The sequence below is a fragment of the Apus apus genome, chromosome 18 (assembly GCF_020740795.1).
Source record: "Apus apus isolate bApuApu2 chromosome 18, bApuApu2.pri.cur, whole genome shotgun sequence".
Taxonomy (NCBI): domain Eukaryota; kingdom Metazoa; phylum Chordata; class Aves; order Apodiformes; family Apodidae; genus Apus; species Apus apus.
Window position 1 is genome coordinate 11,829,613 of NC_067299.1, and position 27,292 is coordinate 11,856,904.

General features: G+C 59.9%; 1 protein-coding gene across 50 annotated transcripts; it reads left to right on the top strand.

The window, feature by feature from the left end:
- Window positions 1-1,096: 1,096 nt before the first annotated feature.
- ELN (elastin) lies at window positions 1,097-26,981 on the top strand. Of its 50 annotated transcripts, XM_051635828.1 has the most exons (39): window positions 1,097-1,252; window positions 7,743-7,796; window positions 8,239-8,265; window positions 8,442-8,474; window positions 9,650-9,694; window positions 10,282-10,374; window positions 10,968-11,033; window positions 11,119-11,166; window positions 12,175-12,246; window positions 12,476-12,502; window positions 12,704-12,775; window positions 15,451-15,492; window positions 15,974-16,042; window positions 16,329-16,385; window positions 16,525-16,608; window positions 16,696-16,758; window positions 17,052-17,144; window positions 17,236-17,283; window positions 18,269-18,361; window positions 18,453-18,500; window positions 19,487-19,579; window positions 19,671-19,718; window positions 20,647-20,739; window positions 20,831-20,878; window positions 21,207-21,389; window positions 21,471-21,530; window positions 21,638-21,829; window positions 21,940-21,993; window positions 23,270-23,392; window positions 23,549-23,602; window positions 23,800-23,937; window positions 24,122-24,169; window positions 24,592-24,633; window positions 24,848-24,907; window positions 25,347-25,388; window positions 25,488-25,514; window positions 25,779-25,820; window positions 26,157-26,207; window positions 26,338-26,981. In XM_051635828.1, exons 1-39 carry the CDS (start codon window positions 1,174-1,176, stop codon window positions 26,385-26,387), a joined length of 2,661 nt encoding a protein of 886 aa, XP_051491788.1. In that variant the 5' UTR covers window positions 1,097-1,173; the 3' UTR covers window positions 26,388-26,981. The 50 variants fall into 50 exon arrangements, with proteins under 50 accessions (XP_051491788.1, XP_051491777.1, XP_051491767.1 ...); XM_051635817.1 differs by having other exon boundaries at window positions 25,347-25,514; XM_051635807.1 differs by having other exon boundaries at window positions 25,488-25,820.
- Window positions 26,982-27,292: the final 311 nt, after the last annotated feature.

The window sequence follows — 27,292 nt, forward strand, 5'->3', positions numbered from 1 at the left end:
GGGGCTGCAGATGGGGCATTTCCTTACGTGTGCTCTTGCTCCCCAGGCAGCAGATTGAGGCTCAGGGGGAGCCAGATACTGGGATGAGCAGCATCTCGGTCCCCGTGTCAGACCTGCACTGATGGCATGAAGCTCTTGAGCATGGCCAGTGCTGCCGGCTGCAGGGAGGGGGCTACTTTGCTTTCCTTGCTCATCATTCCCCCTCGTTTAATTTGCTGCCTGTCCTGCCTTGCTCTGTGATCCCTGACACTTGTCCAGAGATGCCCTATGAGACGGGGGACGAGGTGGCAGGCAGGGACACATAAAGCCTGGACTTGCTCAGCTGAGAGCCGAGGGGCTGATGGGGGTCAGAGCCTGGGTGGCCCTGAACGAGCTGGGGCTGGAAAGCGGGAAGCAGCCCCGCTCAGCCGCGAGAACCCCCGGCCCCGGGCTCTGGCGGTGCCCGGGGTCCGCGGGGGAGACCCCCGCCCGGGGCCGGGCCGGGCGCGGCCCCAGGACACCCCGGGGCCGGGGGGGACCCCGCGCGGCTCCAGCCCGCGGACCCGCCCCGCCGCGGCCAGACGCCCCGCGCCCGCCACCTAACGGCCACCTCCGGCACTGCCCCGCCCCGCGCCCCGCGCCCCGGCGCATCGCCAGGCATCCCGCATCCTCACCCGGCCGGCGCCCCCCTCCCCCGACCCCCACTCTGCCCGATGCCACCCGATCCCGCAATGGCCCCCGGGGGTGGCGGCAGCACTTCCTTGCCCTCCCTTAGCAGTGTTCACCCTTCCAGCTTTTTTGGCGCGCCTGGATTGCAAAGAGCAGCGAGGGAGAAGGATTCTAAAAAAACCCAATAAAGTAAAAATTAAAAAATAAACCAACATAAGCAAACAAACAAACCAACAACGGGGGGGGGGGAGAACCTAAACAAAACCAAAAAAACCTCAAACAAACACAACAAGACAAAACAAAGCAAAAAACCCCAAAAGCCTAACCAGTTAACCCAATCAGCTGAAAAGGCCCGTGTGTGTTGGCCCTGTCCTCATGACGTAGTGTCCTGTGCCTCTCCCCGCCCTTTTCCCCTCCCTCCTTCCAATCCCCCTCCCCTTCGCCCTGCACCCTTGGAAGCAACAATTAAGCAGCTCTGGGATAAAACACAGCGCCGGCGGCAGCGCAGGGGCATTGCTTCAAGAGATGGCAAGGCAGGCAGCTGCACCCCTCCTCCCCGGAGTCGTCCTCCTCTTCTCCATCCTCCCGGCTTCACAGCAAGGAGGTAAGGAAAGAAAAGGTTTTCCCCTCAGCCCCGGCCAGCCCTTTTCTCCGGCTCTGCAGGGACCCTCCAACGGGCACCGGGACTCGGCGGCTGCCCCTCCTCAGCCCCCCGGGCAGCCCCACGCCTGCCCCGGCTGCGGGTCCTCGACTAGGGACAGGCACCCTCTTGCCCTGCTCTGGGGACATCCCTGAGCATGGCAGGGCAACCCCCCTGGATGTCACCTCCTTGGAGGGCTTTTTGCCCCACTGCCGTTGGGTGGCATGTGCCATGCCTGGGTGGGATGTCACCGAGTGGGATGACACGGGGCATTCTGGGAATGGCACCTCTGGGCAAAGCACTTGTCAGGAGAAGGCTGCAAGGTGCTGGGTCCTGGAGAGAGGCTTGGTTACATGCAGGCAGGGTGCAGGGCAGGGCAGCAGGGGGTGGATGCTGAGCCCCCACGGGGATTGCAGTTGTGAGGGACCAGGGGAGCTGGCACCCGTCCCTTCCCAGTCCACTTGAGGGGTGAGCTGGAGGGGCTGTGTGTTGGGGGGGTGCATCCTGCAGTTAATGTGTGCAGGCTGCCTTGGTATACCTTCAGGACAGCTCAACCTGAATCATAGGCTCTGGGTGCCTGGGGTGGCACCTGCACTTGTGTCACCAGCATTGCTTCCATCCGCCAGTGCATGGCATGGGTCATGGCTCGCTGGCGGGTTTTTGGCTGGGCAGGCTGTGTGACACCCTCAGCAAACGCACACATATGTGCAGCAAACCCTTACTGGGGCAGGGAGGTGCAAGCCACCATAGCCATGTCCTGTGGTGCCAGGGACAGAGCCAGAGCAGCCAGCAGAGCAGGTGTGTGCAGGACTGCTTGTGTCTTGTGACTGGACCACTGAGTGGGGAGCAGCTCTGCCCCCTGCAGTGGCCAAACTGCACAAAGGTTTGTGAGGGGCATGGTGGGGTCAGGGATGGGACAGCGACCTCCAGAGAGCCAGGTGGTGACATTCTGTGTCGTGCCATGGAGAGTGTGCTATGGGCAGGGCCAGCATCAGTGATTGGGTTGGTCTCAGAGCCATCACATGGGGCTTCTTGGCCACAGAGGAGTGAGGACCAGAGGAGGGGAGAATGCAGGATCCCATGGGCAGAGGAGGGCACCGTCAGGGCTGTGTAGGGCAGCAGGCAGCTGCAGGCTGGGCCACTCACTGCCCAGAGCAGAGTCCTCAAGGCTGCTCTCCACAGCATGGAGCATCATCTGTCAGTGCCTTGCAGCTGCCTGCTCTGCCTTGGCATGGTGGGCTTCGGCAGCATGACCCTGAAGCCATGCCAAGACAGGCAGCTTCCTGCGAAGCTGAGCTGCCATCAGTGCCTCATTCTGGGTAGCTGCAGCTTGGGGTCAAGGTGCTATCTGTGGTGTGATGCAGCTCAGACCTCAGTGCTTCCTTCTGTTGGAGTGGTGCTCTGTGCTGGCTTGCGGAACCATGCTCCCCAGCTTTCATGCAGTGGCCAGCTGGGACAGTCCCAGGAAGACTTTGGCCCCTGGGTAAGACGTTGCAGTTCCTGCGCAGTTTGTGGCTCTTTATGCAGCTCCAGTCCCTGGCTCTATCTCCAGGGTTGTTTGCTGGTTTGGGAAGCAGCTCACAGATGGGGGCTCTGGCCCTTTAGATGGTCACAGTGATGATGGGGACACTGAAGAACACTTCCCCATGGAGGAGTGACCAGTGTCTTTGCAGCTTGATGTGCTGTGTGGCACCAGCCAAGCTCAGCTGTGCTCCTGGCCCTGCTAGCCCTCAGGGACTGAACTGGGACAGAGGCATGGCCAGTGGCACAGGGTTGGGGGGTGCACCTACCTGGAGGGGGCTCTGAGCAGCATCCTCCAGCAGCTGCTGCTGGTGCAGCTCCAAACCAGCCTGGCAGGAAAGGGAGCGCTGAGAGATCCCAGGGTGGAGGGAGAAAAGGGACCCCCTGCACACACAGGCTGTCCCCCTCAGAGCAGTGACCTTGCCGAGGGGCTGAGCCCCGAGCTCGCAGCAGCCAGTGGTACTCAGGAAGCTCCCAGCAGTGGATCAAGATGAGACCCGGCTCCTCTGCACCCTCCAGGGCAGCAGATTGTACTGGGCACTGTGGAGACATGCAGAGCCAGATCCAAGATTCCTCATGGGGAAGCTGCTGGATGGTTCCCTAAAAGGTGCCAAGTGCAGCAGGTCCCAGCATTTGGAGAGAAGCAGCTGTCCCTTGGTGCTTCTATCTGTCCCTCAGCACTTCCATGCATCCCTTGGTGCTCCTTGTGCTGGAGCACAGGGGATCCCCTCAGAGCAACAGCCCCAGGGAGGACAAGAGAGACTCTGGGGGTCCCATCCCTGTAGGCTCCAGGGCCATGGGGGGCAGCTCAGGTTGTGCAGAGATGCTGGCACTGGGTGTGCTGGCATCCCAGCCTGGGCACCGTGGAGACCCTCCAAGGACACCCAAGTCCCTAAGGTGCCCCAGGGCCAGTAGTGCTCTTGTAGGGCTGGCATGGCATCCCCGCTGCCCAGCTGGGCACCTCCCTGAGGCACAAGTCCTCTGGGGCTGCTCCCTCTGCAAACAACTGACAGGGTGCAGCTCATCCACCAGTGTTCTGCAATGGAAGCTGGAACCTTCTAGGGTTGGAGGGGAACCAGGCTCCTGACAGCAGCCCTTCTGCTTCCCCAACCCCAAACTGCAACCAGTGAGCTCGGGCCAGGATGCAGCTTCAAAGTCGATTGTAGACTGCATGTTTCCACAGCTGGTTCTCCGAAGAAGTAGAACACAGCTGTGTGAGGCAGAAGGGAAGCGTGGTGGTTACATGTGAGCCTCCTCCCGGCATCTGCTGGTGGGTCTGAGGTGTGGCTGCATGGCAAGGCTGTTGATGGTGGATCCTGGTCTCAGTATTCAAATTAGGGGAAAATCAGCTGTTGAATAGAGAAACAGGTGTATATTTGGCTTGTAAAAAAATGCTGCAAGCAGTGATGCAGCTAGAAACGGTGCAGATGATATAAATAGTAGTCAATCAGAAATAGTGAAGGTGATAAAACTCTGCAGATATTGCAAATAGTGACTTGTGATGGTACAGAGTTATGAAAGAAGTCCAGGTTCTATAAATAAGGCTCCATACCAGATCCTGGTGGCATCAGGGGTTAAGCCCTACCGCAGCTGGGGCCACAAATACAGATGCAAATTATCCTGCCAGGCAAATCATCCTGCCCCTGACTTGAGAAGACATCACCCAGGTGGGTGCTGCAGGCCAGCCCTGTGCTCTGCAGGTTTACAGCCAATCCTGGCCCAGGAGACCATCTGGGAGAGAGGAGAAGCCCCCTTCCTGGGAACCTGGCAGGCTCAGACCAGGGGTAGAAGCTCCTTCAGTCCTTGGAGGCTGGTGACTCAGTTTCATAGAATCATAGAATCATAGAATCCTAGGGGTTGGAAGGGACCTCAAAAGATCATCTAGTCCAACCCCCCTGCCAGAGCAGGGTCACCTAGAGCACATCACACAGGAACGTGTCTAGGCGGGTTTGAATGTCTCCAGTGAAGGAGACTCCACAGCCTCTCTGGGCAGCCTGTCCCAGGGCTCTGTCACTCTCACAGTAACAAAATTTTTTCTGATATTCACCTTAAACGTCCTATGCTCCAATTTGTATCCATTACTCCTTGTCCTATCACTGGTCATCACTGAAAAAAGCTTAACTCCATCTTCTTGACACTCACCCTTTACGTATTTGTAAACATTGATGAGGTCCCCCCTCAGTCTCCTTTTCTCCAAACTAAAGAGACCCAGCTCCCTCAGCCTTTCCTCATCAGGGAGATGTTCCACTCCCTTAATCATCTTTGTGGCTCTGCGCTGGACTCTTTTAAGCAGTTCCCTGTCCTTCCTGAACTGAGGGGCCCAGATGTGGGCCTCCTTTCTCAATGTGGCAAGGGAATGGGGGGGGGGGGGTGGAAAGGGAGCCCTGCCACACTGGGGAGCAGACCCCAAGGTGGGCTATGGGCTGCTGCCTTTGAGGTTGGGAAAGGAGGGGGCTGGGGAAGGACAGCGACCAGCTGGAGAGTGGTTGCTCTAGCCCTGTGTGGCCTTGAGGACCCATGGTACAGCCACGGTGGGCTGCTGCCAACACCTGAGCCACGGCTGTGCTGCCCACCTGTGGGATCTACGCATGGAGATCGTTGAAGAATTGGCATATCCCCTGTAATCCTCCCAAAGGTGCAGACCTGCCATGAGGCACTGGGATGAGCATCCCACCTTTGCCTTGGGGAATGCCCAGGGAGGGCAGTGCCAGGGTCTGCAGAGCCCAGGAGGATGAGGGCAATGAAGAGGTCAGTATGGCAGCCGTGGCTGCCAGCAACTATCACCTGGACTGTTCTAGGGTCCCCACACACGCCAGGAAGGCTGTGAGCCTTACCCAGTTTCCCTGGGAGTCTCTGCCAGGCATTGCTGGCACAGAGGGACAGAGGAGTAGGTCCTTGCGGGGCGCTGAGACTCGAGGTTACCACGGGGGCTGAGCAGGGACCCTCTTGCCTGGTGGGGGCCAGTCGCTGGCCCCGGCCATGGGAGTCCCCTCCCTATACTGGCCACCAGCGGCGGTGGGGGAGGTCAGGCCATGTGTGGACTCTCTGGGCTTGTTTGGAAACAGGCAAGAAGTTGGGATTTGTTTTTCCAAGCTGGAGTTGGGGGAAGGCTAGGGTGGGGAGGGGGGAGGTGGGGTGGGCGGAGAATGTGCCGGGAAAAGGAGCCGCTCCGCAAACTCCCGGCCGGGAGCCAGCCCCGTTGGGCCGGGCTGTGCAGGACGGGGGACCCGGCTGTGCCGGAGCAATCACTGAGCGCGTGTCCCCTTCCACTCCAAGGGAATCAGCTGCTCAGGGTCGGATTTGGCCCCTGCAGGGCCCTAGGAGGTGGTTTTGGGGGGCACAGGGCTGAGCCCTGTTCTTGCACATCACTGGGCACTGTGATGGGCCCTAGCAGGGATCCTCCAGTGGAGTGTCCTGCCAGTGAGTCTGTCCTGACATCCCCTGTGCACGTGCAGCCTGACACCTGTCCTGCACATGTGCGTGTCCTGACACCTGTGTGCATCCCAGTGCTCTGTATCTCTGCGCAGCTGGGCTGGGTGCCCAGTGCCCAGGTGGTGGGGGACACATGTGAGCAGAGCCCAGAGGACACCCCTGTCCCTGCCACGTTGCAGTGGGCAGCTGATGGGATGAAGCAGCCCAGTGAGGGACACCCCCAAAGTTTGCACCATATCTGAGATGGAAAAGAGATGTGCAGCAAGATGTGCCCTCCACAGTGGCATGGCGGCTCTGCCACCTGCCTGCACTGGCTGTCCTGCACAGCCCAGCCCTGGGCACCACACAGTCTATCCTGGTGTTGCCAGGGCTGTGCCACTGCATGCACCCAGCTCCTGGGGGTGCCAGGTCCCCAGTGCCCATCCACCCTGAACTCCATCCCCTCCACCCAGAGCAGGCAGGAGAGCTGTGTCCAGCTTGCTGCAGGGGTGATGGCCATGACAGCCCTACACTTTCCTCCAGCAATCCCCAGATCCTCTTGCCAGCCTCCCCACAAGCCCTGCCAACCATCCTGCAAACCCCACGGCAACTCCCCTAGTGCCAAAACCACACTCCAGCTGAATATGGAGCATCCCTCTGCACTGTGGGTTCCTTGTGCCACCAACCACCTGCAAGCCTCCCCCCATCTCACCATGGCATTGATGGGGCAAGGGGGGACCACCTAGGGTCCTAGGGCTGCCTGGTGGTTTGCAGGAGTCAGACCTTTGCCAGAGTCCAAACCAGGCAAAAAACGTCATGGAGTCTGAGCATGACCTCTGAGCACAAGCTCCAGTTACCCTGGAAAGCGGTGGGACCTGGGGGCTTATCTCAGGTTTCCAGAGATAGGCAGAGGGATGCAGGTGGTTTTGGTGGGTCTTAGCATTGTCCTCCCAGTCCAACACCGCAGTCCTGCTAGCCTGAGCTGACTCCTCCCACAGGCAAGGCAAGAAAGAGCAGGCAGCTTGGGCAGATGACAGCCACAGTCTTGGCTGGGACCACCATGGGCTATGGAGTGAAATGGGACAGCCTCACCCACCCATACATGACCATGCCTGGACCTGTACCTCCAGAGTCACGGGAAGCTGGAGGTGATAGAGATGGCACTGTCTGAGGTACAGGACAGGTTTTGGGAAGCAGAGCCAGCCCCAGTCCATGCCAGCCATGTGTTCTTCCTCCCTTCCTTACTCCTTTCCTTCCTCCCTCCCTGCCTCCCTCCCTTCCTTTCCTCCCTTGCAGGCCCAAGCTCACATCTCCCAGCTTCCTAGCTGGGACACCTTCAAGCCCCGTCACCACCATCACACTGGGGAAAATGAGGTGTGCAAGAAAAGGCAGGGCCTGTCCTTGAGCCCTCGTCCCCGGGCTCTGCATCCCACCCCCTCTGCAGGGTGTGCCCCCTTGCCCTGACCTGCAGGACATACTTGGATCCCTGGGGGGCTTTTAACAAGGGTCTCTTTTCTTGCAGGAGTCCCTGGTGCTATACCAGGAGGGGGAGTCCCAGGAGCAGGCTTTTTCCCAGGTAAGGGGCTCCAGGCAGTGTTGGGAGGGCATCACTCTGTTTGCAGATATGGGGCAGGTGCTGAGGGGTTCCCAGGTACCTCTGAGCCAGTGCAGAGTGCTGGGTACCTGCCAGCCATGATCAGGGGACATGGGGACAACCTGTCTGGCTGCTCAGCCTTGGGTGGCTGCCCCAGTGCCAGTCCCACAGTGTCGAGACAGGATTTGGAAGCAGTGCCAGGCCTACACCCTGCTCAGCCCTGGCCCCAGGGGGTGCTCCGAGGTCACAGCCTGTCCCCAGTGTTTCAGCCAAAAGTTTGGGGACATCCCAGTGAAAACGCCCCACCCCTTGCACCCTTGTGACTGTCTCTCTGCCTTCCTATGGACCCCTGGGGGCCTGGCACGGGTGGATGGGTGGGTGGTGCTCACAGGGCTGGGTGCTAATACTGTGCCATTGCTCACAGGTGCTGGAGTTGGAGGTTTAGGAGCAGGTGAGTGCTGGGACCCCCTTTTCACAGGTTGTGTGGGATGGGGAGGGGGGGCATCACCCTCACAGAGCTGCCTCGTGTTGAGCATGGAGTCTGCTATGAGGCTGTCCCACATCCCTCCCCTGGGGGATGCTCAGAGGAAGGACAGCTCTGACCTCTCTTCACTCACTCTCCCCTAGGACTCGGGGCTGCAGGAAAACCTCTCAAACCAGGTAAGGAGCTTTTCCTTGGCCCTCTCGCCATCGCTGGCAGTGCCAGTGGCCAGGACGTTTCCCAGCCCCTGTTTTTCCCACATAGCCAAAGGGATCGCCCTGCCCAATGCACCCCCACGGCCAAGGCATGCAGCAGCTGGCACTTTAAGCCCTGTCTTACCCTACTAAACCCTGCCAAGCCCCCAGAGCCTGAGAAGCCTTCCTCCCTCATCCCCCAGTTCCGCACCCTGTCCCCAGCCCCCACTGATCACCGTCTTGAGGTGCTTGTGCTTGCAAAAACCTGCACCAAAGCTCCTTGGGAAGATGCAAAGCTGGGTATCACAGCTGGCACTGGTGGGGAGCTGACATCACCTGCATTCCTGGCTGAGCAGCTTCTGCTGGGGCTTCTGCAGCCCACGCTGGGGTTTGTCTGGCCTAGAAAGGAGGGGGCATGAAGGAACATCACTGGAAGAGAGATGAGATGCTGGCAGGATGCAGAGGCCCAGGGCACTGAACCTGGGGCACAGCTGGGAGGTGCTGGGTCAGCAGGAGACAAATCTGGTGCCAATGAAGATGCTCAGTGCCCATTGAGGCCCAGGGAGAGATGCTCTTTTAGGTGGACACCGGGTTCCCCCTCCCTTCCTGCCCTGGGGCTACCCGCTGTGCCCTGGGACAGAGGCACAGTGCCCCCCATGGCCCCCCAGCTGGCCTGGCTGTGTGGCAGGAGCACAAGCCTGAGGCAGGACCCGACAACCTCCGTTTACTCAGATTTCAGCTTGTGGAAAGAAAAACAAGGCCCTTTATTTTGGTGTAATTAAAACCAAACGTGGTGGTGCGGCTGTGAAGCCCCAGCCGAGCGGTGTCTTCCCCAAGCCAAGGGCCGTGGAATTTGCGCCTGGAGGGAGCGAGGGCTGATTAGCCCCAGATGTTGGAAGGCGGCGCTGGCCTGAGCTGCAGGCACTCATTCCTCAGCCATAAACATTTTGTCTCTGTCCCCTCGTGGCCTGGCAGGGTGGGGAGCAAGTGAGGCAGAAAGGGACAGGATGGGAAACACAGATGTTGGTGGGCATGTTTGTGACCCATCCCTATGCCTAGCCCCTGGGCATGGTCCCACCCCACAGGGATGGTGCAAGTGGGACGCATCTGCTCCTCTGGCCCTGGATGTCCCCTCTGCCTCACTCTACTTCTCTTTCTAGGGGTTGGAGCTCTCGGGGGACTTGGCCCACTTGGCCTGCAGCCAGGTGAGCACAGACCACCAGCCAGTCCTGCTCTGGGCTGTCCCCGGGGCAGTGTTCCCAGCGACCCACCCTAGGGACAGCATGTGGCTTGTCTCTGTCAAATGCCCTCTGTAGCCTGCCTGGCAGGTCCCATCTGGGCTAGGATTCCTTCCCAGACCCGAGGGACTGGCAGCCACCAACGGGCAGCCCTGTGGTCCCCCAACCATGGCTGGATGCCCCCGAGCAGTGATGGGCAAGGAGGGACCTGGGGTCCCCGCAGGGTCTTCAGCAGTGGGACAGTGCCTGCATGTGGCTGTCCAGCCTGCCTGGAGCTGCAGGGGACCCCAGCGTGTGCAGCAGCCAGTGACACTGCAGGGTGCCCTGTGTGGTGGTGGCACAGCTGGTGACGGGTGGGATGTGGATGGGAGAAGGTACTTGGGGGTGGCGGGTGCTGGGAGAAGCCGATGCAGGACAGGGCCATGCCTACAAGCTGCTGCCTTGCCCAGCCTAACGCCAGCCCCCAGCACTACCATGCAGCTCCGCACAGACCAGCACCACCCCTGTGCCCACATGCCTGGGGATGCTCATGCGGGTTCTTCTCCTCCCCACAGGTGCTGGGGGTCTCTTCCCAGGAGGTGCCTTCCCTGGGGGTGTCTTCCCAGGTGCTGCCTCTGCTGCCGCGCTCAAGGCTGCAGCCAAAGCTGGTGAGTGCCAGAGGTGTCCCAGGCCATAATGAGTCAGGTAGCCATGCCAGGCAAGGCAACAGTGGGGCTTGGGCAGCCCCCAGAGACTCCTGGTGTCCCCTGGGAGCCTGGATTAGGAAAGCTTTCTCTGTGAAGCTGGGGGGCTGCAGGCAGGAAGTGCTCTCACGGGGATCCCCAACAATTTGGAGGGACCCTGGCACTTCTTGGTGTGCTGGGAAGGGGTATTGGCCAAACCTGAGCCCCCAGGAGCCAAGAGCACTGAGCTGCCTGGTCCCTCTGCCCAGGTCCAGAGGACCCAGCCCTCATATGTTCTCTTCACCCCCCAAGAGCCATCCTGAGCTTGTCCCTTCCTTTTGCACCGCTCTGGCAACCTGTAGTCCAGCGGTGGCATCTCTCACTGGTACCCTCCTCTTCCCATTGGCCCCAAGTGCTGGCATTGGTGGCGTGGGTGGAGTTAGTGGCCCTGGTGGCCTCAGGGTCTCCACAGGTAGGTTATATCCTTTGTCCCCAGTGTAGCCAAGCCTGGGGCAGACTTGTCCACATGCCTGCCAGTGGCTGGTGCCCACAGCTCAAGGGGTCTCTGCTGCCTGCAGGTGTGGTGGCACCAGGCGGGGTGCAGCCTGGGCCTGGTGCAGCAGGGAAACCCCCCAAAGTACCAGGTAGGTGCACAGTCCTGGATCCGGGGGCTGAGGTGGGGATTGGCTCCAGCCAGGCATTCATCCCTCCCTTTCTCTCGCCCGGCAGGCGCTGGGATTCCTGGAGCTTTCCCGGGTGGTGTGCTCCCCGGCACAGGTGAGCTGGGGGTCCCCACCCCATTGGCAGCACCCCCACCTCCAAAGGGGTCCTCACCTGGTGCCAGCACCCTGGTTTGGATCAATAGTCTTGTGGCCAACTAGGCATTATAACAGTTTCCAAACCCTTTTGCTGGGGCCATAGTGACATTTCCACCATGCCAAAGACAGGGGACCCAGCATCATCAGGTACTTGTGCCAAGCTCAGCGGGAGCAGGCGGCTCTGAGAGAGGAGCTGGCACAGAGCACACCAGGGCCAGCTTGCCCAGCCAGATGCAATGTGGAAAGGAGGGGGAGGAGATGGTGGGGGGAGAGGAATTCCTCACTGCAAAGTAATTTGGGGGAGGAAAACTTGTGAAAACAAGATGTTTCAACATAGTCAGAAGGAGAAGTGTGTTACTGGTAAAGAATGTCCTTTCCATGTCTGAGAATGCCTGAATTATAATGAAAGACATTTGTAAATGGGAAACAAAACAAAACTTCAACACCAAAAACCCAACCCAAATGACTGCAAGGATAAAGGATAAACTGCTGCCTATTTCCCCTTCAGGGTCAGAGTTCTGCAGGCAGACCCCCCCTCCTGCTTCCCAAAGAGCCCCAGCTTGCTCAAAGCCACCACATGTCACCAGGGCAGGCAGCAAGGGCTTGGTTGCATCGTGGCATTGGCTGGTGCTCTGATGTTACGAGTGAGACCCATGTCCCCTGCAGGCACCCCAAGCTCCTGTGTGGGCAGCTCGGTGCCCATCCCACTCCCCCAGAGCACAGGCATCCCTAGGGCTGGAGCAAACCCTTCCCCAGCAGCTTTGCCTGAGCAGAGGGGGCTTTGGCCAGGGAGCAGCAAAGCCCTGGAAGATAAGAGAACCCTGTCCCAGGGTACAGGGGTGAGTGCTGAGCCAGAGTCAAGTGACAGGGATTTAGGAGCTGGGTACAAGGGTTTTGGGTGTCAACAAGGCCTCAACAAGGCCTTGTCAACAAGGTGCTCACCTGGCACCTCTGGTCTCTGCCTCAGGTATTCGCTTCCCTGGCGTAGGGGTGCTGCCTGGAGTGCCCACTGGTGCTGGAGTCAAGCCAAAAGGTCCAGGTAGGTCTCTTCAGGCCTCTGGGGTCACTGGGGCAGAGGCGACTCCAGCTCTGCCCCCATCCCCACCCTGCCAGGGCTGGCTTCAGCCCATCTTTCAGGCTTGCTGCCCCACAGGGCACTTGGGTGGGTGAAACTGACTCCCAGCTGATCCCACAAAGCCCGTGCAAACTGGTGTGTACCCTGAGGACCAGCGCCAAGGCTCATGTGGTGCCTTTGTGTTTCTGCCTAGGAGCAGGAGCCTTCGCAGGAGTCCCTGGTGAGTGTCCTATCCCTTTTGCCTGTTTCCTTCTCAAACCTGTTCATCACAGCCATGGCCTCCCCACCCCAGAAGATGCCTCAGGGCTTCCCAAGCCACTCACTCTCCTCTCCTGAGATTCTCTTGGGCACTCCCCTCTCGCAAGGACTTGTGGCAGCCTGGGTGCAGGCTCCAGGTGAGAGTCTGCTGTTGGCTTTGCAGGACTGGGAGGTTTTGGAGGTCAGCAGCCCGGTGTCCCTCTGGGGTATCCCATCAAAGCTCCTAAGCTCCCAGGTAAGCTGTCACAGCCAACAGCCTGGAGTTGAAGGACCCCTAGTAGTGCCAGGAGAAGGACCTGCTGTTCCCCAGGGCTGAGCCATTGTGCCCCTGGACCTGTCAGGGTTGGTATTGGCCCTGGGACAGCAGGACAGAGCAAGGGGCACTGGCCAGATGTGTCCAGCAGCAGCCCTGCTTATCACAGCCCCATGGGCAGCTGCCTGCTGCTGGTGCTCTTGCCCACAGTCCATGAGGATGATGCTATTGTTTTCTCCAGCTGTTGTAAGGTAGGAAAGAGCATGTTCTGGGGACATACTTTGGGCCAGGCCACCCCAGGTTGTCCCTGCTGGCTCCTCCTTGCATGAGGCACAGCCCTTGCAGGGACCATCTGCTTTCTGTGGCTCCTGGGGTTGTGCTGGGCATTCATCTGGGCCATATGTCCCAGCTCAAGGAGCTCTAGCCAGAGGCACCACCAGCAGGCAGGTGGTGGGGATGGAGCTCTGGGCAGGTCTCCCTTCCTGAGGCCCACCAAGATGAGGTTTAGCCCCAGCCTGAGGGTTCTCAGCACACCTTTTCCAGGCTGGGCTGCTCCAGGGACCTCAGTCTGCCAGCCCTGTGCCAGGTGCCAGCTCTGCCCATCCCCAGCTGGCTGTGCCCTTGAAGGGACAGCAGCAGGACCAGCAGTTCCAGGCAGTCAGTTCTGGGTGCTGTGCCCTTCAAGGGTCAGGCTGCCAGCTTATTGGTCCCCAAAGGATCCCCGAGGAGGGGGGCAGCCAGATTTTCATGGGGACCTGCATCCCTGGGCTGATGGAGAGCAAGTGGGTCTGGGGGCATTTTGCACTCACCAAAACCTGCTGCAGCCCCATCAGGGTCCCACAGTCTGAATGGGACACTGCTGCTGGTCACCTGCTTTTTGGGGAGTCTTCATTCAATGAATCAGGGAAGGGCACCCATCTCCTTGGCCAGGGACCCCAGTTGGTGCATCGTGCCTCTTGCAGGGGCCAACAGGACAGTGGTGGTGTCCTAGCTGTGGTTTCAGCCATGGGGTTCTGCCTGGCACCTCAGGCCTTCCCAGGGTGCAGGGGGATGCTCACCTCTGAGGGCTTGGGGCCAGCAGTGTGGGGTTATGCTGGGCTGACTGTTAAGGCTCTTAGTTTGATGCTACAGACAGACCCAGGGGCTCCCAGTCATCCTGGTGTCCCTTGGGCTGTATCCCAGCTGCAGCAGTTTCAGGTTTGTAGGGGACAAGCGGACAGAGGGGAAAATAAGGTATTTCAGTGGAAAGTCTTCTTTTTGGATTATTTGTTCCAAACACTCCAGCCAACTTCTGCTCTGTGTTGTCACTGCTCAGGAGGTGGCCTCGGGGTGACTTTACTTGCTGGTGGATCAGTCTGGAGCTGTGGCTGAAATTGGGGTCCCATTTGATGCCCTAGGGATGGGGACTGTTCCCCAGTGCCTGGACATACTTGGGTATCATCGATCTATGCCAAACCATTTCAATGCCTGCCAGCATGCAGGGCCCTGAGCCCCCAGCAGTGCTGTGGCATCCTCCCACTGGCACAGGATGAGTCCCCACAGCCCCGGGGACAGGGCTGATCTCACACCTGGCTGGGGATGATGGGGAGCTGGGCTTGGACCTGGCAAAATCCTTTGAGACCCAAGGGCTTGGACTCAGCCCTTGGAGTCACTGCCACCTCTGTCACCCAGTGCCAGATACTTCTGCAGCTTTGGGATGAGCAAGGTGCTGATGAGGTGCCCCAAGATGGGTGACCAGTGCCCCCAAGGTGGAGAACACCCAGCACAGCTCATGGCCACTGCAGCCTGGGAAGACTCTGCCTTCCAGCAATGCTGTGCTAGGGTGGGATACAACGAGATAGCCTGGCAGGATGGAGGGAAATCTGGTCCCAACATGCTGGCTGGCAGGAGGGGACAGTGTCCCACACTCAAGGCTATGCTTTGCCTGCCTGCAGGAAGACACATCCCCACCCTGCTCACAACACCTTCTGGCAGCAGGGCTTGGTGTGCAACACCCTCCAAGGAAAGTGCCACTGGACGTGTCCCCATGGGGGAAGTGGCAGCCCCATCTCCCCTCCTCAGGCCACTGCTAGCAGCAATGGGAGCTTGGTGCTGCTGGCTCCCAAGCACCCAATCCCTGTGGAGTCACAGGCATCCCTGTACTGTCTGAAGCGGTGGAATCCTGCTCTTTCACAAGGAGGCATTTCCTCAGCAGCCACAATGTTCCCACTCATAATCCCTCCCCTCCTCACGAGGTCATGTATCAGCAGAGGCTTCCAAGCCCTGATTCCAATTAAAACCTTTCCTTCAGAGCTGGCCATGGTGTGTCCAGCTGGGTACAGCTCTAGTCACTGGGCTCCTGTGTGACCCCCTGCCTAAGTGGTGTCATGGGAGGCTCCTGCAAAACCAGATTCAGATGCCACAGCCCTTGTTTGCAAGCAGAGAGTGGGTGGCTCTTTTTGGAGCCACTGCTTCCAAGGTGATGGAGAAGAGCATCTCCTGGCCCAGCTCCATCACAGGGGGGTTGTATCCTGGAGGATTTACTATCCTGATGGAAGAAACCCTGTGGGCTGGTGCCATGTGTGCTGCTGGCTGGCAGAGAGGAGCTACACCACGGGGCAGAGGGGGCACAGCCACTGGCAGCCAGGTGCTAACCCGCCACCTTCTCTCCTCTCCAGGTGGCTATGGATTGCCCTACAGCACTGGTAAGCTGCCCTACGGTGAGTGCTCATAGCCCTCACTGCGGTTGTAGCTCCTTGTGACTCTGCCAGTTGCCACCATGTCCTTGTGGCCACCAACCCCTGGGCAGTGTGAGGGCCATCCCTCTCCCAGGGCAAGGTGGTCTCTTGGGGGACCCTTGCTGTGATGCCTATTGTCCTGGATGGGAGCAACCCTGCTCTCCTAGCATCCCAGGCGATGGGGCTGGGAGCCTTTCACCTGTGAGTATCAGGTGGTCAGTGGTGGTCTGGTTCTGTGCTAGGACACATCCCGAGTGACTGCCAGCTCTGGGTGGGGATGTTTGAACAAGTTTGCATCTCCACTGGGGAAGAGCCGGCTCTGGCATCCCCCCCCACATCTGCTGACACTCCCACACTGACTGAGGAGGAAAGGTCCTTTGGACTGAAGAAGCTGCTCCGACTGCCTCGCCCCGCTTCCTTCAGCCAGTGCCTGACCTGGCTTTGCTTGTGATTGTGCTTGCAGGCTTTGGGCCCGGTGGGATAGGAGCTGGCATCGGAGCAGGAGGAAAGGCAGGGTACCCCACTGGGACAGGTACACTCCCTTTGCAGGCACACCCAGGATGGGGTACTGCCACAGGCACGGTGGGGAGATGGTACTGCCGTCACTTTGCTGGTCCTTGGGTTGGGTGTTAGCCACTGCCGGGTGGCCCTGGGGCAGCAGTATCACCACTGGGACAGCCTGGAGAGGTGCATCACCACCCAGATGAGAGGAGGGCAGGTGCTGACAGGAGGGGCCAGTCCCGAGGGCCCCTGTGGGATGAAGCAGCTGAAGTGGTAATAGTCTGGGGACCTCAGGGGCTGCCCATGTCCTTCCCCAGGAGTTGGAGCACAGGCAGCAGCAGCAAAAGCAGCAGCAAAAGCAGCAGCAAAATATGGTGAGTTGCCCTCCCCAGGCACATCCATCCCACATTGCCCCACTGGGCTAGCTGCTCCCTCCCTCCCTTCTGGGCTGGGGGGGATGCTTGGTGTATCCCTGCATCACCAAGATGTTGGTCCCCTTCTCGCATGTGGCAGGAGCCGGTGTCCTCCCAGGAGCTGGTGGTGTCCCAGGGGTTGGTGGAGTAGTCCCAGGTGCTGGCATTGTCCCAGGAGCTGGAGGTGAGGTGATGGTAGGGCTTGGTCCTGTGGTGCAGAGAAGGTCATAGCCCCCTGTCTGGCACTCCTGACTCTATTCCATTCCTTCAGCTGTAGCGGGGCCAGCAGCGGCAGCTGCAGCAGCAAAGGCAGCAGCGAAGGCAGGAGCTTTAGGTGAGTTCTCTCAGACAGATCCAGCAGCTGCTTGAGGGCCAGGCTGACACTTAGGACACGTAAGAACTGGGCATTGGTGCTGAGGCTTCACCCCCTGCCTTACCACCCCGGCCTGTCTCCTGGGGTCCTCTACCAGCCCCAGACCTCTGGAGCTGAGCTGAGAATCCTGATCCTGGGTGCATCAGAGATCACCTAAGCAGCTGGTACTGGAGCCTCCCGTGACACTGGGGGACACTTTCCCCAGTAGCAGCACAGGGTGTTTCAGCGGGTCTGACTGCTCTGCTTCCTTCCAGGTGCAGGGGTTGGCGGCGTCCCCGGCCTCGTGCCCGGTGTTGGTGGTGTCCCTGGTTTGGTGCCCGGTGTTGGAGGTGTCCCCGGGGTAGCAGGTGACTGTTGCCAGGAGCCCTGTCCCCACTGCCCGGCTCTGTGAGGGGCACGAGGCTGGTGGCTGAGGGTCCCTCTCTCCCTTGTTCGCAGGAGTTGGGGTGCCATCAGCAGCAGCAGCAGCAAAAGCAGCCAAGTTCGGTAGGTGCTGCACGGTGCAAGGAGCTCCCAGCAGCTCCCCGGGGACCCCTGCTCACCTTCTGCACCCCTGGCACTTGGGGTGTCCCCAGGCAGGCAGGTCCCCACAGAAATCCCTGCCAATGGGTTCTTAGAGCCCAGGCAGGTCCTTGGTCCTGCTGTCCTCAACAGCAGCTCTCCTTTGGGGGCTGAACCGTGGCCATTTCTTCCATCTCTTCCACATCCTGTAGAGACAAATCCCACCACATGCCCAGGGAAGCAGGGCATTTAGGGAGAAAATGGGCCGTGAGGAGCTGATGCCTGGTTTCTCCATGAGATGTGGTTTTGCTGTGCTGAGCTCCCATGGGGTGTCTAGAGAGACAGTTCCTGTAACGAGCTGCCACTCCTTAGTGGTGGATGCGCTTGGTGATAACGATCCCATGTTCACTGCTGCCCTTGTTGGCTGTTTTGTGGGCGAAGAGCAAGGAACAAACAACTGCTGCTTGGAGCATCCAGAGCCTGCATCAGCTCCGGGAGCAGCTGGGGTTTACAAGCACTGCCCTGGGGGACTCGAGGGTCCCCAAGCTCCTGGGTGGCCTGGTGGGCTCCAGACCCCTGGGTTAGAATCACAGAAATAGGAAATAGTTTTGCATGGAAAAAACCTTTAAGATCACCAAGTCCAACCATTAACCCAGCACTGCCAGAGCCACCACTAACCCATGTCCCTCAGCACCACATCTCTAAGGCTTTTAAATCGCTCAAGGGATGATGCCTCCACCACCGCCCTGGACAGCCTGGGCCAGGGCCTGACAGTGACTGGGCTGGGTGTAGGGAGCTGGGAATCCCCATCCTGGGAGCATCCGGGGTCCCCTGAGCAGGTGGTTTCTGAAGTGCAGAGAGCCCACCTCAAAGCCAGGTGCCTGGAGCCTCCTGTGACACTGGGGGAGACTGTTTCCCCAGTAGCAGCACAGGGTGTTTCAGCGGGTCTGACTGCTCTGCTTCCTTCCAGGTGCAGGGGTTGGCGGCGTCCCCGGCCTCGTGCCCGGTGTTGGTGGTGTCCCTGGTTTGGTGCCCGGTGTTGGAGGTGTCCCCGGGGTAGCAGGTGACTGTTGCCAGGAGCCCTGTCCCCACTGCCCGGCTCTGTGAGGGGCACGAGGCTGGTGGCTGAGGGTCCCTCTCTCCCTTGTTCGCAGGAGTTGGGGTGCCATCAGCAGCAGCAGCAGCAAAAGCAGCCAAGTTCGGTAGGTGTTGCACGGTGCAAGGAGCTCCCAGCAGCTCCCCGGGGACCCCTGCTCACCTTCTGCACCCCTGGCACTTGGGGTGTCCCCAGGCAGGCAGGTCCCCACAGGAGTCCCTGCCAATGGGTTCTTAGAGCCCAGGCAGGTCCTTGGGAGCTGCCCTGCTCAACAGCAGCTCTCCTTTGGGGGCTGAACCGTGGCCAATTCTTCCATCTCTTATACATCCTGTAGAGACAAATCCCACCACATGCCCATGGAAGAGGGGCATTTAGGGAGAAAATGGGCCGTGAGGAGTTGATGCCTGGTTTCTCCATGAGATGTGGTTTTGCTGTGCTGAGCTCCCATGGGGTGTCTAGAGAGACAGTTCCTGTAACGAGCTGCCACTCCTTAGTGGTGGATGCGCTTGGTGATAACGATCCCATGTTCACTGCTGCCCTTGTTGGCTGTTTTGTGGGCGAAGAGCAAGGAACAAACAACTGCTGCTTGGAGCATCCAGAGCCTGCATCAGCTCCGGGAGCAGCTGGGGTTTACAAGCACTGCCCTGGGGGACTCGAGGGTCCCCAAGCTCCTGGGTGGCCTGGTGGGCTCCAGACCCCTGGGTTAGAATCACAGAAATAGGAAATAGTTTTGCATGGAAAAAACCTTTAAGTTCACCAAGTCCAACCATTAACCCAGCACTGCCAGAGCCACCACTAACCCATGTCCCTCAGCACCACATCTCTAAGGCTTTTAAATCGCTCAAGGGATGATGCCTCCACCACCGCCCTGGACAGCCTGGGCCAGGGCCTGACAGTGACTGGGCTGGGTGTAGGGAGCTGGGAATCCCCATCCTGGGAGCATCCGGGGTCCCCTGAGCAGGTGGTTTCTGAAGTGCAGAGAGCCCACCTCAAAGCCAGGTGCCTGGAGCCTCCTGTGACACTGGGGGAGACTGTTTCCCCAGTAGCAGCACAGGGTGTTTCAGCGGGTCTGACTGCTCTGCTTCCTTCCAGGTGCAGGGGTTGGCGGCGTCCCCGGCCTCGTGCCCGGTGTTGGTGGTGTCCCTGGTTTGGTGCCCGGTGTTGGAGGTGTCCCCGGGGTAGCAGGTGACTGTTGCCAGGAGCCCTGTCCCCACTGCCTGGCTCTGTGAGGGGCACGAGGCTGGTGGCTGAGGGTCCCTCTCTCCCTTGTTCGCAGGAGTTGGGGTGCCATCAGCAGCAGCAGCAGCAAAAGCAGCCAAGTTCGGTAGGTGTTGCACGGTGCAAGGAGCTCCCAGCAGCTCCCCGGGGACCCCTGCTCACCTTCTGCACCCCTGGCACTTGGGGTGTCCCCAGGCAGGCAGGTCCCCACAGGAGTCCCTGCCAATGTGTTCTTAGAGCCCAGGCAGGTCCTTGGGAGCTGCCCACATCCTGTAGAGACAAATCCCACCACATGCCCAGGGAAGCAGGGCATTTAGGGAGAAAATGGGCCGTGAGGAGTTGATGCCTGGTTTCTCCATGAGATGTGGTTTTGCTGTGCTGAGCTCTCATGGGGTGTCTAGAGAGACAGTTCCTGTAACGAGCTGCCACTCCTTAGTGGTGGATGCGCTTGGTGATAACGATCCCATGTTCACTGCTGCCCTTGTTGGCTGTTTTGTGGGCGAAGAGCAAGGAACAAACAACTGCTGCTTGGAGCATCCAGAGCCTGCATCAGCTCCGGGAGCAGCTGGGGTTTACAAGCACTGCCCTGGGGGACTCAAGGGTCCCCAAGCTCCTGGGTGGCCTGGTGGGCTCCAGACCCCTGGGTTAGAATCACAGAAATAGGAAATAGTTTTGCATGGAAAAAACCTTTAAGTTCACCAAGTCCAACCATTAACCCAGCACTGCCAGAGCCACCACTAACCCATGTCCCTCAGCACCACATCTCTAAGGCTTTTAAATCGCTCAAGGGATGATGCCTCCACCACCGCCCTGGACAGCCTGGGCCAGGGCCTGACAGTGACTGGGCTGGGTGTAGGGAGCTGGGAATCCCCATCCTGGGAGCATCCGGGGTCCCCTGAGCAGGTGGTTTCTGAAGTGCAGAGAGCCCACCTCAAAGCCAGGTGCCTGGAGCCTCCTGTGACACTGGGGGAGACTGTTTCCCCAGTAGCAGCACAGGGTGTTTCAGCGGGTCTGACTGCTCTGCTTCCTTCCAGGTGCAGGGGTTGGCGGCGTCCCCGGCCTCGTGCCCGGTGTTGGTGGTGTCCCTGGTTTGGTGCCCGGTGTTGGAGGTGTCCCCGGGGTAGCAGGTGACTGTTGCCAGGAGCCCTGTCCCCACTGCCCGGCTCTGTGAGGGGCACGAGGCTGGTGGCTGAGGGTCCCTCTCTCCCTTGTTCGCAGGAGTTGGGGTGCCATCAGCAGCAGCAGCAGCAAAAGCAGCCAAGTTCGGTAGGTGCTGCACGGTGCAAGGAGCTCCCAGCAGCTCCCCCGGGACCCCTGCTCACCTTCTGCACCCCTGGCACTTGGGGTGTCCCCAGGCAGGCAGGTCCCCACAGGAATCTCTGCCAATGGGTTCTTATGGGGAAGCACCTGGGGATGGGATGCCCACAGCCCATGTTCTTTCACACCTGGCTTTGTCTCCAAAGCAGGACCTTCTTCCTCTCTGGGATTTTCGCAGCCATGACACAGGAGTATGAGGGCAACCTGTGTTGAGGTTCCGCCTTTAAACTGTTCTTGCAGTTATATCTGTCTTTTTCCCTGTCATTGCCTCCCGTAGCTGGCGTTGGTGTTCCCGGCATTGGTGGCGTTCCTGGTGTCCCTGGAGTCCCTGGTGTCCCTGGAGTCCCTGGTGTCCCTGGAGTCCCTGGAGTCCCTGGTGTCCCTGGAGTCCCTGGTGTTCCTGGAGTCCCTGGTGTCCCTGGTGTCGCTGGCGTTCCTGGCTTGGTTCCCGGCATTGGTGGTGAGTGGCTGTGCTAGCAGGAGCCAATGTGCTGGTGCTGGCCTTGCTGGTCTTCTGACTCTCCCCGTTCTGTGTCCTCAGTAGGTGTCCCAGGAGATGCGGCAGCTGCGGCAAAGGCAGCAGCGAAAGCTGCAGCTTTTGGTGAGCCACTGTCACCCTTTCCCAGGGAGGGAGGAGGGATGCTGATGGGTGAGGAGCACCCCTGGGACTGCAGATGGTGGGGAGCATAGCAGGACCCCTACCTGCAGAGCCTGCCCACTCTGCCACATCCCTGGACTTCTCTGCAGGAGCAGGGCGCGTGCCTGGTGTCGGCGTGCCCGGCGTTGGTGTGCCCGGCATCGGCGTGCCCGGCGTTGGCGTGCCTGGAGTTGGTGTGCCTGGAGTTGGTGTGCCTGGAGTTGGTGTGCCTGGTCTGGTGCCTGGGGTTGGAGCCATACCAGGTGAGATGGCATCTAATGGATGCTGAGGACATCCCCAGCAGGGCCAGCTGAGGTGTGCCAGTGTGGCCACCATGGCCCATCACTACCGCTCACACTCCCCCTCTCCTCAGGAGGTCCAGCGGCCGCCGCTGCTGCTAAAGCAGCTGCCAAAGCAGCCAAGTACGGTAAGCCAGAACCTCTCTGAGGTTATCCCACATGTACTGTCTTATTCCACCCTCCCACTCTAGACTTTCCTTTGTCGGGGCTGAGGCCCAACCCTGCACATGGTCCCTGCAGGTCAAGGCAAGGGATGAGCCCTCTTCAGGGCTGTGTGTGGAATGGGGTCCTGGCTATGTCAGGCTGTGCTCTCCAGCCACCTGGGCTGCATGGGGTGTCCTAGATTCACCACCCGTACACCTTGTTATAGAACCATAGAATAATAGAATCGTTAAGGTTGGAAAAGACCTCTAGGATCATCAAGTCCAGCCACCAACCCAATACCACCATGCCAACCATGTCTTGAAGTGTCACATCTACACATTTTTTTAGCACCTCCAGGGGTGGTAACTCCTCCACTTTGCTGGGCAGCCTGTTCCAATGTTTGACCACTCTTTCAGTAAAGAAATTGTTCCTAATATCCAATCTAAACCTCCCCTGGCACAACTTGAGGCCGTTTCCTCTCCATGTAATGCTGATTACTTGGGAGAAGAGACCAACACCCACCCACAGAGAATGAGAAGGTCTCCCTTCAGCCTCCTCTTCTCCAGGCTGAAGAGCCCCACTTCCTTCAGCCGCTCCTTGTCAGACCTGTGCTGCAGACCCATCCCCAGCTTTGTTGACCTCCTCTGAACACGCTGGAGCCTCTCACTGTCCTTCCTGGGCGGGGAGAGGAGGGGCGGGGAAAACTGACCCCAGGATTTGAGGTGCGGCCCCACCAGTGGGGACGATCCCTGCCCTGGTCCTGCTGGCCACACTAGTGGTGATACAAGCCAGGATGCTGGTGGCCTTCTTGGCCACCTGGGCACATGCGGGCTCATGTTTAGCCAGCTGTCAGCCCCTGGGTCCTTTTCTGCCAGGCAGCATTCCAACCACTCTTCCCCAAGCCTGGAGTGTTGTCTGGGGCTTTTTGTGAGTGACATGTAGGACCTGGCCCTTGGCCTTGTTGAACCTCATACAATTGGCCTTGGCCCATTGATCCAGCATGTCCAGGTCACACATCCACCTGCCCTTCTACCCACCCATCCACACCACCAGCCAGCCAGCCACCTCAGTATTCATCTGTCCACTCTGTCCATCCGTCCATCCGTCCATCCATCCATCCATCCATCCATCCATCCATCCATCCATCCATCCATCCATCCGCCCACCTGCCCACTGTAGCCTGCCATGCCTTTTCAGCTGAGTTCTTCCACCACCTCTCTTCCTGACCTGATGCCCCAATCCTTCCCTTTCTCTTTGCAGGAGCAGGTGGCCTGGTTCCTGGTGTGGGTGGCCTGGCTCCTGGTGTGGGTGGTCTGGCTCCTGGTGTGGGTGGTCTGGCTCCTGGTCTAGGTGGCCTGGCTCCTGGTGTTGGAGGTGTTCCAGGTGAGGAGGAGGAAAGTGGGTGGTGGTGGCACAGGAGTAGGTCTGGGGCAGGATGAGTGTGAGTAGGACCTCCTGGCCAGCAAGGCAGGAGGGGTGGGCATTTCTGCAGAGGGCCTCCCCGTGGGCACTGACCCCCCTCTCGCTGTCTCTGCTCAGGGGTCGGAGGTCCAGCCGCAGCAGCCAAAGCAGCAGCCAAGGCAGCCAAATTTGGTGAGTTGGATAGCAAAGCCCATCAGTGGCAGCTTGGCCCTTCCCGGGCAGTGGGCATCTGCGGTCCCCCTGGGAGCCCTGGCATGACACAGACTGGGGGGCAGTGGGGAGTGGGCACCCCTCGCTGAACACATCATCCCACTGGAGTTTGGTGATGATGTGGGATCACCCCACACTGCCTCACTCTCTCTCCTCAGGTGCTAGGGTTGCAGGGGTGCCTGGTGCGGTGCCCGGTGTGGTGCCCGGCGTTGCCGGAGTTCCAGGAGTGCCAGGAGTGACACCTGGTGTTGGTGTTGTGCCTGGGGTGGTGCCAGGTGTGGGGATACCTGGAGCAGGTATGTATTTTGTCACACTGTGGCTGGGGACTCACCTGGGGACAGTGGTGACTGGGGATGCTAAAAACCATGCAGCCACGTGAAGGGGTGGCAGGAGGGGATGCAGGTGGGAGGGGTGACTTTGGCACACGGGAGGGATGCAGCAGTGACTGTCCTGACAGTGGTGCCCTCATTCACTTTGCAGGCATCCCCCAAGTAGGTGTGCAGCCTGGTGCTAAACCTCCCAAATTCGGTATGTATCTCTGCTGCCCTGCCTGTGGTCCACCTCGGACCTCCCTGGGCACCCTCCTCATCTGGCCATTGGAATGCTGGCCTTGCTTCATGTCCCTGTGTGCTCCCTGGTGCCCTGGTGGAGGGTGGCCAAGGTGTGGGAGGTGGTGTGCTGTCATGCGTAGGTGCAAAGTCCCACCTGTGCCCCCTCCCCTGGACTTGTGGGGGACATTTTTCTCCTGCTCTGCATTGCTTGCTGCAATGTGTCATGCAGGTAATGAGCCCCCTCTGGGTCTTTGTGCTCTGGGTGCTGTGACATGGGTGCCAGGGGCACCTAGGATGGGTGTCAGGGCCACCCACAGTGGGTCAAGCATTGACTGGGAGTGCCCTGAGCTGTGGGTACCAGGCTGGGGGGGACAGGGGTTAACAGTCTCTCTCTATCAGGTGTTCCCGGGGCTGGAGTCCCAGGGGTTGGCGGCATCCCAGGTAGGTGCTGGCAGGAGCTGAGCCCAGGCAGCGGGGATGTGTAGGCAAAGGGATGGTCCCCAGAGGGATGCTGGCAGAGGGACACTCCCCCAGGGCACAGCGGAATTGGGGCTACCTGAGAAAGGGCAGGGACACATGGGGCTGGGTGAAGAGAGGATCAGATGCTGCCCTATTGCCCCTCCCTTCTGGCATTCACCTGGGGTCCCCATCACAGGTGGCCTTGGAGTCGGTGGTCTCGGAGTTGGTGGCCTTGGAGCTGGTGGGCTCGGTGCTGGTGAGTTATGCTGGCCCCTGGTATTGGGGCTGCTCAGGGCTGGGGCACAAGGAGCCAAGGAGCAGCATGTGCTGCAGAGCGCCAGAAAGGAAGGCCACCTGCATGGGGTGCAGGGAAAGCAGGGTCCCTTTTGTGCCCTCTGGACCCATTGGTGTGGTCCCACCCCACACTGTCACCTGTGGCACATCTTGTGTCTACCAACTGCCCTGCTTCCTGGGGTGTGATCAGAAAGGAACGTCATTGGCAAGCAGGTACTGAGAGTCATAGCACCAGCATTGCCTGTGCCATGGGGACAGAGGACAGTACTTTACCATGTCCTCAAGATGTGGAGATACAGGTCCCTGCCTGGGGACCCTCTGGTTTCACAGCAGGGTCCAGCTGCAACCCCAGGTGCCATGAGCCCTGGTGGGGGCTGCATTGATGCCCCTCTCTGACATAGGGATCTTGTATCCAGGAGCTGCTGGAAAACCTCCCAAGCCAGGTAAGGAAAACAGGGGCTGCTCCAGCCAAGGGGCTGGAAGGGTGATCCCATCTCTGTCCCCACACTCCCCACCCTCACCAGGGCTCTCCCATCCTGCAGGTTTTGGTGTTGGGGGGCTGCAGCCAGGTGAGTGCTGCACTTTGGGGCTGGGTTGGGAGTGTGTTCTCTACCAGGCCATGCTTGTCCCCTCTTGCTGTCCCCTCTTGCTGTCTCCACCTGCTGTTGTTCCCTGCTGGGTATGCCACTGCCTGGGAGAGCACACTGAAGCCAGGCGAGTGCCCCAGTGGGGACAGGGGCTCTTGCAGCAGCTTTGTCCCTGCAGTGAACCAGTGAACCTGCAGCCAGGCATGGTTGGGGTGGCACTCTTGTCACCGGCTGTTTTTTCCCTAGGGGCTGGAGTTCCTGGCTTTGGCATATCACCAATATTTCCAGGTACCATCCCCAGCTCAGCTCCTTGACACCCATCCAGGGCACACCTCGGTGCCTTGCTGGCTCGTGGGGACATGCAAAGCCCACAGAGCACGGGGACACGGTCAAGGTCTGGGGGGGGTAACAAGGGCAGCTGGGCTGAGCCAGCGGGTGCAGGGCAGAGCAGGATGGGTGCTGAGGGCCTGTTTCCAGGTGGGGTTGCCAGTCAGCTGGGATTCGGCAGTGAGTGCCCAGCCCCCCAGGCGGGGTGGTTTTGGGGTGGGGAGTGCATATCTTTCCCACACCCAGCAGCCAAGTAGGGTGGGGGTCCCACTCATCCCGCTCTGCCTGCCCCTACAGGGAAGCCCCCCAAGACCTTCGGAGGAGCCCTCGGTGCTCTGGGCTTCAGAGGTGAGCGCTGTGGTAGGGTGACCCCCGCCCCTAGGGCCGTGGCCGGCATCCCCTGCCCTTGCCCCAGGCTCTCGGCAGGGCTCCGGCAGTGCAGCCGGGGCTCAGCCCGTGCGTTCCCCCCGCCCCGCAGGCGGCGTGGGCTGCGCGCAAGGGAAGTACTGCGGGAGGAAGCGGAAGTAACCGCCCTTCGTCACTGATGACCTCATGAACTTTGGTGCTACTGCATGGTCCGGAATGTGCATCCCAAGCAAAGCTGAGACAAACCCCGGTTCCCAAAGCCCCGGACCCCACCCCCGTGCTGGGGCCATCCCCGGTCCCACGTTCCCGGGAAGGACCCCCCAGCTCCGGCAGCGGTCGTCACCCCCAGCCCCTCCGGCCCGGCAGGGAGCGCGGAATAAACTGCGGGGAGCAGCCGTCCCCCTTGGTGCTATTGCTCCCTGCGGGATTTAGGGGGGGGTCTTGGGGTGTCATCCCCCCCCGCCCTCAGCCCCAGAACTGACCCCGCGGGGGCTCGGGGCAGGATGAGGGGCATCCCACATCGGAGGGAAGGAAGGGTGTCCCGGCGGGGGGGAGCTGGGCGGGGGAAGAGGGGCGGCGTGTCCCGGTCGCCCTGGGCCCCCTCCACCCCAGCCCCCGTGCTCTCCCCAGTCCGGGGCGGCCGCGGGTGGGAGCGGCTCGCTCCCTTCATTTTACTCACTTTGCTATAACTGATGGGACACCCCATACAGAGGGACTTGCTTCCGACAGACTAATAAAGGACAAGTTTTTAAAGGACTCTGGCTCCATTCCTGCCGCTATCCCCCTTCCTCGGGTGGGGGTGACAGGTGGCACTGCCCAGTTGTTTTATGCCCATGGCTCTGTCCAAGCCTGGGGACATGCTGTGTCCTTGGTCCAGGGACGCACCATTTGCCCACTACACGGTCACAGCCCTGGGACATGGGGTGGATGAAGGGACAGCCTGGGGACCTAGGGGAATGACCATGCCCTGTCCCACAGGGACAGCCTCAGGAATGAGTGGGACATTTATCTTCTGTCCTGTGGTGACAGAGGAGGGGATGGCCAGGTTGTCCATGCCCTGTCCGACA

Bases quoted from the DNA above. Each gene is read 5' to 3' on its own strand.
- ELN (XM_051635796.1), top strand. From the start codon at position 1,174: ATGGCAAGGCAGGCAGCTGCACCCCTCCTCCCCGGAGTCGTCCTCCTC. The intron at 20,740-20,830 runs GTGACTGTTGCC...CCTTGTTCGCAG, and splicing joins AGGTGTCCCCGGGGTAGCAG to GAGTTGGGGTGCCATCAGCA. The intron at 25,821-26,156 runs GTACCATCCCCA...CTGCCCCTACAG, and splicing joins CATATCACCAATATTTCCAG to GGAAGCCCCCCAAGACCTTC.